The 10,263-nt window shown below is 46.9% G+C and overlaps 1 protein-coding gene across 1 annotated transcript; it reads left to right on the top strand.

Moving 5' to 3' along the window:
• The first annotated feature begins 1,069 nt into the window (after nt 1-1,069).
• Otp (orthopedia homeobox) lies at nt 1,070-8,895 on the top strand. Its single transcript, XM_047554910.1, has 3 exons — nt 1,070-1,106; nt 2,369-2,778; nt 8,365-8,895. Exons 1-3 carry the CDS (start codon nt 1,070-1,072, stop codon nt 8,893-8,895), a joined length of 978 nt encoding a protein of 325 aa, XP_047410866.1.
• Nucleotides 8,896-10,263: the final 1,368 nt, after the last annotated feature.

Below are 10,263 nucleotides of genomic sequence, written 5' to 3'. Positions count from 1 at the left end.
ACATTAGAAATGGTTCGCTTCACTTGTGCAAAGCACTTTAAATTGTTCACGTAGTTTAACATATTCAAGAGGAAAATAAAGAGCATTTAACTTTATTTACAGCCTTAAGTGGAGTTGGGAGTCGAGCTGAACTTAGAAACTTTGACCAAAAGAGTGGGTCGGGGGCCAGCTAGCGGGATTGGGCAGAGTGGAACCTAGGATAGAACCTCGTGGGAAGAGTGTTAAGCGCACCAATGCACCCTGAGCTCAGGTCTCCGAAGCAGACAGCGGGCACCGGCAGCGCCGGGAGAGCCGACTCTTCTTTGCGCTCTAGGCCGGCGGTAGGGCTGGTGTTCGGTAGGCCCCGTGGTTCAGGCAGGGTGCCTGGATCTCTGGTGCAGGCCGGCTGAGCAGCTGCGAAGTGTAGGCACTGTCTGGAGGCCGCCGCGTGCCCTGGTGGTACCTTGGGCTTGACCAGAACAGGCCAGTGTCGCCTAGAACGCGCGGGCGGGGGCGACTCTTGGGTCACGCGGGGGTCATGCCCTGCTCTGGTCTCTTCCCTGCCCTTGCTCCAGGAAGTTACTAGCTCTGAGACACCGAGCTGCGCCTGTGAAGCAAGCAGGTCAGGACACGGGGAAAGAAAGATGTGCCTGGGAGAAAATCCCAGGAAAGAACTAACGGAGGCCGGGCCCAGAAGCCCGGGATGAGACCGAGACATCCGCCGCTGCCTTAACTGCTGGTCGGGCTGGAGCTGCCAGGGCTGCCGCCGCCGCCGCCTCCTCCGGGCAGGCGCGGGCGGGCGGGCGGGCGGAGTGGGGGACTCTCCGGGTGCTGACATTTGCAGGCTGCCCTCCTGATTGGTCCCCTCGCCAAGCTGCTCACGGGTTCATTCAACTGTTAAGCACCTCCCCGTCTCTCTAAAGGACATTATAATGCAAGAAGCCCCCTTTTTAACCACAAACCGAATTTTCTTTCATTTAGGTGATCTATATATATCTATATCGTATAGCTTATAGCTTATATCTATTTTAAATAACTTAAAGCCGCTAAAATTTGGGGGGGAACAGCTTTCGCCCTGGAGCGGTGCGCGATGCTGTCTCACGCCGACCTCCTGGACGCCAGGCTAGGTGAGTGTGCGCCTCTGGCCCCGGCAGCCAGGAGAAGCCGGGGCAGGAAATTGTCAATTTGTTCCTTATTTTACCTTAATGCGCCCTAAATGGACTAATTTCTTTAAAAGTAATTGTGCTGTATTAAAGTTTAATTTGATTTAACATCGTCTTTTTAAAAAAATCTATGGAATATGTAGATCTAGAAAAGGAGTTGGGGAATGTTGTTACTTTTTGTTTTTCTTATTTTTGCTTACCCCCACCCCTTTATTTTTTTCAAAGGCGGTCTATCCCGTGATAATTTGTTTGGAGGTGTTTTTCTCTTTTTCTTTCCTGATAGCTTTGACTTGGGATTTCTCTCTCCTTTTCCCTTTCTCTCTCCCCACCACCTCTTTCCCTCCTCCTTCCTCCAAGTATAGTTGAATTTGTTTTCTTTTTTAAAATATCTGCCCTGAAGGAGAAATTGCTGTCATCGAGGTGGATTTGCTAAGTGTTCTGGTTGAGAAGGAGAGAAGCCAGATTCATCCTCTCAGGCATCCCTACCTTCTACAAGGGACTCAGCGTTGCCAATGACTGAGAGAAAAGAGCTTTTTATTTCTCCAGAAAGAAAAGTTGAATTCTCTAAAGTTTGATTCAATGCTATGTCTATAGAGTTTACTCGAGTTTCTTTTAAGTCTGGGTTGTTGGGCTCTGGGTTTCCGGTTTGGGAATCTTTAGTGATGGATGTGACTCCATTTTCCAAACACTTTCTCTGATTTGAGGGGGGAGGCGGAGCTGATTTGGGTTGATTTCGGGGGGTGGAAGTCTTGGAGACTTATTCATCTTTCGAAAGTGAGAGGGAATCTGGAAGGTAGAGTTGTCAGTTTGCCTTAGCTCAGGTGAGACAGCAACCTAAGAATCAAGAATCGTTTAATTTTCTTTATTTTTCCCCTTTACCCCCAATGTCCAAGGATTTGCTCTCGATTTCTTGGGGCGGCAGGGGTAAGGTTTATGAAAGGGACTAGGAGGCAAGTTTTATTGCCAGGCCTGGGAGCAGTTTTATTGTGGGAGAAACGAAAACATGTGCTGTTTGCTACCGGTGTCAGCCGCAGAGAGAGGGGAAAGGGCCAGATGTTATTCCAACATGATTGTCCAAATCCTGGGGAATTCAGCTGAGCGCCCTAGGAGTTTTGTCCTCAGGGCAAGCTTAGACGCGGTTGGGGCTGCGGAAGCACCGCACAGGGAAGATAGTCCTTCATGGCATCGCCAGGAGAGTAGTGACCGCGATCCCCTTGCCTTCTCAGGTATGAAAGATGCCGCCGAGCTGCTGGGCCACCGGGAGGCGGTGAAGTGTAGGCTGGGCGTGGGAGGCTCTGACCCCGGGGGCCATCCAGGGGACCTGGCGCCCAACTCCGACCCAGTGGAGGGAGCCACTCTGCTACCTGGGGAGGATATCACCACAGTGGGCTCTACCCCGGCTTCGCTGGCGGTGAGCGCCAAAGACCCCGACAAACAGCCCGGGCCCCAGGGCGGCCCGAACCCCAGCCAAGCCGGCCAGCAGCAGGGCCAACAGAAGCAGAAGCGCCACCGGACGCGCTTCACTCCTGCACAGCTCAACGAGTTGGAGAGGAGCTTCGCCAAGACTCACTATCCTGACATCTTCATGCGTGAGGAGCTGGCGCTGCGTATCGGGTTGACTGAATCCCGAGTGCAGGTATGCGGAGTTTGGGTGCTTGGACAGGAGGCAAGGAGAGAGCGGGAGGATTTGGGCAAAGGGAGCCGGGTCTTTCCTTTCCCTGTCGAGTTCCTGGGCTTCGCTCCAGCTGCCTAAACGTTCCTGGGTTGAGTTAGCCATTTCTCGCCCCAAACTGGCCGGGATCGCCATTCCCCAATGGACACGCAAGGCCCATCTCCCAACAGTACGGCCGCATCCCGGCTGAAAAGTCCCATGTTGTTGGGAGGCCGGGTTCGACTCTTTCTTCTGAGAAGGCAAGCTCCGTGTCTCCCAGCGCGCACCTTAACTCCAGCTCCCTTTACTGACAAGTATTTCATTACCCCCTAATGAGTTTGTGTTAAGCTTTTGGATAAAACGGGGAATGCAACAATTATACAGAATAGATTTTTAAAAAGAGAAGAAATAAAGCTTTTTAAAAAGAGACACCCTCGGATTTCAGGGTGTGGCTTTATTCTCTTAAAAATCACACGCTTGCAGCTCTGAGGCAAAACATCCTTACTTTTGATGTTTTCAAGAGGTTCTACCATTTCTCTGGAAGTAGCCAGGACCCTCCACAACCCATGGGACCTGGGGTTTTTGTTTGTTTTTCAACATTCCCCTAAGGAAACTGGGGAGCGGGTGAGAAATGAAGGCTTTCCATTGTAGATATCGGATCCGAAGAAGGCACAGAAGAAAGCACATGTAGGGTGGGAAAGGTTGATCGGTAGTAAACGCAATCATTGTTGACCCCTGCTTCTCATTCAACCACCCAAGTTGTAAATTATGTTATCTAGAAATCACAGCTATACTGTTTTGAAAATTGGGGTATAAAAGCACAAGCCTAACGAATCCCAAATTTCTTTCCCACTTTTTTTAAAGCATGAAAATAACATCAAATATTTTATGGCAGGTGCCAGGAGGTGAAATTTCAAGACGGCACTTAGTCTTGAGCTATCCAGGGTGCTGAAAATCATCCCTTGCTTTCTCGGTGTCCTGGGTGTTAGTCTAATTTGTTAAAGCAGTGCTACCTGCTTTTACAAATTAACTTTACAATATCTCAGATAATTTACATATCATCCAAGAAATGGACGATGAAGGTGTTCCTATTCACAGTGTTAAATATTTGTTTTCATCTGGCATTTTTAAGAGTCTAAACGGGAAGAGTAGTACATGTTTCTGTTCTAGTAGTAAATTAATGTCACCGGGGATTTAAATGGTCAAATTAATAAAGTAATATTCAGGATGCAACATAATAATTACAAATTTTATTAAATATAGGTCTGAGTGTTTTTGTTAATGAACTTTGAAAGGCCTGAATTATGGGCCACTAAAATTACACATCAAAAGAGTGCTAATTACATTGTGCAGATATATATATCACTAGTCCCTTAAATCTTTTACTTTCACCTTTTTAAAAATCTGAAGCTGAGTTCAATCTTTGAGAAATACAAAATTTCAATATTATGCTAGTGATAATTCTTGATTGTAGGTTCATTTTGGAGGTTCAAAATTCATAACTTGCTTTTTGTTACTAAAGAGAAATGTTAGCTATTCATTGTTGTTTAAAAGAGAAAAATGCTGTGTTTTAATCTAGATATACTGGTAATTAGTTCAAATTAAAATGGAACTTAGAATCACAAGTAAAATATAATTGGACAACTGATTTTATGAAAAAAGAAAACGAGGTCTATTAAACTTTATTAGGTCTTCCAAAGGTTAATGACAGCGATTCTTTTAATAGAAAAAGTTGTAAATGAAATAAAATATAAACTATGTGATAGAAAGTTATTTTTTTAAAGTACACAAAAGAATATGCAAGAAGAAAGAGACAAAGTACTTTAATTGTTTTAGCATAATGTTCAACCAAAGATAATAGCTTGAGGCTGTTGATAGAAACAATTTAATAGAATGGCAATTTCAATATTTTTAAAAATAATGTTTCATAGTTTAAAAAGTAATCAGATCAACATAACCTTCTTAATTAACATTTCAAAATGATTAACATTATGTAATGTAATGCAAAATAATTTATGGAAAATGTATTTACTTCACAACTCACTGTACCATTGCTCCTTGACCAAATTCAAATTAAATAGTAATTGGTTTATGTTCTTATATGATGAGTACTTCATAGTTTTCTTTATAGTTAACAGATTGCCACACATTCTTTTCAGTATGTGGGCCACTGCACTGATTAAAAATGATCTAAACATTTAATTTATTGCAATTGTATGTTTTCAGAGATGCTTTTTTATTCTAAGCTAAATTATCCAATATACATATTTTTATCTATATTTGGTATATATCACACTTCTAAGTATTTATTAAAGCACCTCTACTCACATGGAGGCCAATTCCATGTCTGATATTGCTCCCCTTTTCTGGCTAGTGTAATAAAACCATTCCTTTTATAGCATGCCATTATTAGAAACCAATTTCAGAATTATTTATAACCTGGAATGGCTTATTAAGCAGCAATGCGAGAATCATGCAAATTACGCGATCAAATGCAATATAATAAGCATAATCATTAGTCTCTAGCACGGATTAATTAACTTTCAATATTTTATTTACATAAAAACCAAATCAGTGAAATAACTTCTGCACAGTCAGGCTTGCCTTTCAATATTTTATATGAACAAAAATAATGTGCTGTAATTCCATTGACCGTGTCCCCCAGAATGGCCCTGTCACCTGCCACATCTTAATAGGAGGACAAGCTGAGAGTATTTTCTAGTTTTCTAATGGAATGAGAAATTGCATTTTCTTCCTCTCCCAGCACTATTAAAGTGTAATGAATTCGGCCCAGAGTTCACGGCTGGCTGATCGAAATGAACCTGAGATCTAGGCTTTAATACAGCTCCCCAGATTTCCTCCCAAATCTTCACATTAATCACTTGCTGGATTCCAATGAGATCTTCATAAAGCGTTTGCTTCGAGGGGGAAAAAAGTAATATTCTTTCTTTCTCCCACTCTTTCTCTATTTCTAAGCCATTTATAGCTGGGGAATTAAACGGGCTATATATTTTAAAATACATTTACAGTATGTCTATATTACTGTAACAGCAGATATCATGAAAGTGGATTTTTAGATTCCAACCTCCATTAGATTCTCACTGTTGTATTAAGCATTTTCTGAGAAGAGCTGCATTTCAAACTGAGTACAAAGTTGGCCCATGGTTGCGGTTAATATATTTCCTGCAGTTGTCATCTGTGCATTTTGAAAATCTCCCTCAGGTTTTGCCTGCATTTTAATCCGTCATGCTCTAGTTTTCAAGTGGAAACATTCACATTTTAAAAACATATGCATCATAGCTTGGAACGGAGGTGCTCAGATCCCATGCAGATTTTTTTCTCAACCCCAGTAAGCCATGAAACATTAAAAAATTTGTAGCCATCATTTGACTACTAACCCTCAAACATAATTGAGCACGATTTTTCGATTATTCCTACAATATTTAGTTCTTTAACAGCTGCTCTTTTCCGCTTGTGCCTGAGTAGATCCTAGATTCAGAAACCTTCCTGGCAGTGATGTTTGCTATTAAAATTCTACTGGGCAATTCCGCCCCCACCTTCTTTCTTCTGCTTCTCTCTCCACTCCTTAGTCTACCTCACACCCTTCAAACAACCAAACATTTCAGAATTTACTGGCACTTGTAGGGTGTTAGGAACTAGTCTTGACTTTGTAAGATTCTTTCAAAATATAGTTGGGTGCTGTGTGTGGGATGTGATAACCATTTGGACAGAGATACTGTCTCTGTTAAGAGCTCCGTCCTGTTCAATTCACCCCAGTCCTGTGCTGGGTGGGTGCTGAAAAGGGATTTGCCACTACAAGTCTGTCCTAGTTGTCTGAGGGGTTGCTCTCCACCTAAGGCCTCTAACAGCTCAATCCAACCACATTGATCCCATTCACCATCAAGGGTCCTGCTGCCTCATTAATCCACTGCGCCACAGCTCAGGAGATGCAAGGAGGAAGGGAAGCGGTTGTTTGCCCATTGCTGACACTCAAATAGGCAACAATGAAGAAAATGCGATAGAAACCAGAGAAAGATAGCCGTAGGCCATGATGGGGTTAGGGTAGGAAGGCCAAGGCCCACTCAAAGATAATTCTAGATTGCTATGTGGTTCACACTGGTAAGCGGAGAGAGCGTGTCTTTGCTTGCACGGGTGTGAATACAAGGCTATGCCTGGCTGGCTTACTGAGGGTAGGTATGTCTTGGTACTCCTGATATTAGAGCTTGAAGAGTAAACACCACATAGATTGTATGAACGGGTTGTACCTCCTTTTAGACCACAAGTGTGGTGGTCACACTCCGCTGGCTAAATTCTAAAAGGAAACTCAGTACCTAAGCTGTGTCCCACATCATTTACATTTAGGCACAGCAAATCTCCAGTTGACTAGATTTTAGACTCCAAATCTGCCATGTAGGCATGCTGGCAGTTTTTTTTTTTTTTTTCTTAAAGACCAAATTCTGGTTATGTTGGCACGGCAGCTTATTTAATATGTTCCAGACAAAACTCTTTTCCTGTGGTAGTGAATTGGACATCTGTGGACAAATCTGGCTGGTACAGTGATTTTCCTGGGCTACTGTTAAGAAAAAGTAGGAAGCTCATTTTCATTTGGAATTTATTTTATCAAACTCATCTCTGAAAAAAAGACATCTGTGTTTGCCTTAGCAAAATTAAATTTGTTCATAACTAGTGTGGGTTTTAAACCTAACTTCCTTTCACTTGCATTGGTCAGAAAATTTGCTTCCAGTTATAAATTAAAGGAGGGCAACTTGAGGGTATGAGAGGCCTTGTTACTTGGGATCCTCAGCAAGTTACTTAAAAAAGAAAGAATAGACTTGAAAGCGCTGGGGCAGCAGGTACAACTCAGGACTGCCAGACAAACGTGTCCTTAAAAGTGGTTTGGGAATGCGGTAGGGAGAGCTGTGGGAGGAAACAGTCACTGTGGCAACCCAAACAACACTGTAGCTCAGTGGCACTCACTTTCCCACACCGATCACTATATTAACCTCTCTGCTCTGTCAACCGTGGTGTTAGGGGTTTCCTTTGTCTTTCGATTTTGAAACTGTCTATGTCATCCATGGCCCTTCATCAATTTCCAAATTTCCAGCATTTCTGAAAATTCTATACCCCATCAGAGTTATAAGACATGCTATTAAGCCACATGGGTACACATGTTTATCTTCATTTGTACACCTGTGGGTCGCGCCTTGACACATGTCTGCCTGCAAACCTGTGCAATGCACAGAATGTATCAGCGTGCAGGGGCGTGGTGAACACTGCACACTGTGGTGTGTTTGCACTGTGCGTAAGCGCTCTGGGGCATAATCACTGGAGAACGCGTGAGTCTGCGCTTGGTGGGTACACGGGGCGCCAGTTGCCACGAACTGGTGGAAAACTGGGATCTTTGGCTAGGTATGGGGTGTGTTGAGCCGATGGCAGTTGTTCGGCCTGTGGCTAAGTGGTTGTATTGACGCGAACTCTGGGACTTAAGCCCCTGCCCCCACCCTCCATCAACCCCATGGCCGCGGGACTTGCTAACAGTTCCCTGTCTGTCTCCCTCCTCGCCTGCTTCAGGTCTGGTTCCAGAATCGGCGCGCCAAGTGGAAGAAGCGCAAGAAGACAACCAACGTGTTCCGCGCACCGGGCACCCTGTTGCCCACCCCAGGCCTGCCTCAGTTCCCGTCAGCCGCCGCCGCCGCTGCAGCTGCCATGGGCGACAGCCTGTGCTCTTTCCATGCCAACGACACCCGCTGGGCGGCGGCCGCCATGCCGGGAGTGTCACAGCTGCCGCTGCCGCCGGCGCTGGGTAGGCAGCAGGCCATGGCGCAGTCGCTGTCCCAGTGCAGCCTGGCGGCCGGGCCGCCGCCCAACTCCATGGGCCTGTCCAACAGCCTGGCGGGCTCCAACGGCGCTGGGCTGCAGTCGCACCTCTACCAGCCCGCCTTCCCCGGCATGGTGCCCGCCTCCCTCCCCGGCCCCAGCAATGTCTCCGGTTCGCCCCAGCTCTGCAGCTCCCCGGACAGCAGCGATGTGTGGCGGGGCACGAGCATCGCCTCCCTCCGCCGCAAGGCGCTAGAGCACACAGTCTCCATGAGCTTCACTTAATGCAGCCGCGCCCCGGCCCGCTCCGCCCCAGCGCCGCCCCCGGGGCCGTCCCGAGACCCCTTCGGCGCGCGCCGGACCCCAGCTCCCTGTCCGGGTCTCTGCCCGGCGCCCTATCCCGTCCCGTCTCGCCCTGGCCTCCACCAGGTCTGTTAAGCCCTTGCCTCTCTCCTCCACTCGCTCGGGCTCTCCCCAAGCCCCAGCCTGCGAGGCCTCCCCTCCACCTGATTTTGCTCGCCCGCGGCCCCCCGCCTCCCAGAGCCCCCTTCCCTTCCCACCCCACGCCTCCCTCGGCCGGGTCTCCTGCACCTCACCCCACACTTCCCGCTACCCCCGGCCTCCCGCCTCGCACCGGCCGTGCTCGCGCCCTCCTCCCGGCCTTCGGACCGGCGGCGTTCCCAGCCACACCTTGGACACGACGCCTACGACCCCCCTCCCCGGCGCCTCCCCTCTGGCTCCTTCTCTCCCCACGCCTCACGCCCCTCCCGCGCCCGGCAGAAAGCATCCTTCCCGCCATTTTACTTACCAGGGAGTCGACTCAGGATCTGAAATCAGACACCAATGGACTGGTTTGTGGGCAGAAACACACACACTCGTACTCTCGCTCACGCTCAGACACTACACACACGCGCGTGCACACACACACATACACACACAAACACACCAGTGTACCTAGGTCACACACGGACGTGTTCAAGGGACAGCACAATGTTAGGGATTTTGGTCTTAAAGGAGGACAAGCATCTGCTACCAACCGTCTCATCTGAGGGCCCAAACTGATATAATTTGATTTATGCTTGTGTTCTTTCTCTGAACTCCTTTCTTTCCTCTCCCGCCACCCTGTCCATGCCCTATCTAGTCACAGTCATGCAACCCTCTACTGGCTTGCAAAAGAACGCTTTCATTTTATCTTCTATTTTCTTAAGCACAACTGTGTGAGGGTACAGAGGGAAGGCTTCTCAGGAGGAACATGCCAGTGGATCGGGTGGCTGGAGTAGACTAAAGCAGTTATGTGATGAAGAAGAGGTGATCTTACCCATTTTGATAAGTCTTTATAAGGAAGAATAAAATAAACATGTAAGCAAAATTTCCTTTTGTAAGAGCAAAAGCCACATCTCTTTTCTGGATCCTTCAGGACTGGGGTTTGTTTGCTTCCTTTTCAGTTTCTCTCTTCTCGCTGCTCTGTGCCCTTGGTTGTTTTGTGGTCGTCCTGTCGTCCCTTGTGCCCCTCGGCCACCTGCCGGCCGCCGATGCGTGCACTCGGACATCTACAACCCTGCAACTTTGTACAGAGAAACACAATCAGCTCTTTCTGCATGTGCTGGTCAAATCCAAACCCAGAGAACAGAAGCGCTTTCTAAGAATGAACAA

Source organism: Sciurus carolinensis, chromosome 6, assembly GCF_902686445.1.
Source record: "Sciurus carolinensis chromosome 6, mSciCar1.2, whole genome shotgun sequence".
NCBI lineage: Eukaryota > Metazoa > Chordata > Mammalia > Rodentia > Sciuridae > Sciurus > Sciurus carolinensis.
The sequence above is the reverse complement of the archived record's forward strand: the minus strand, read 5'-3'. Positions and strand labels throughout refer to the sequence as shown.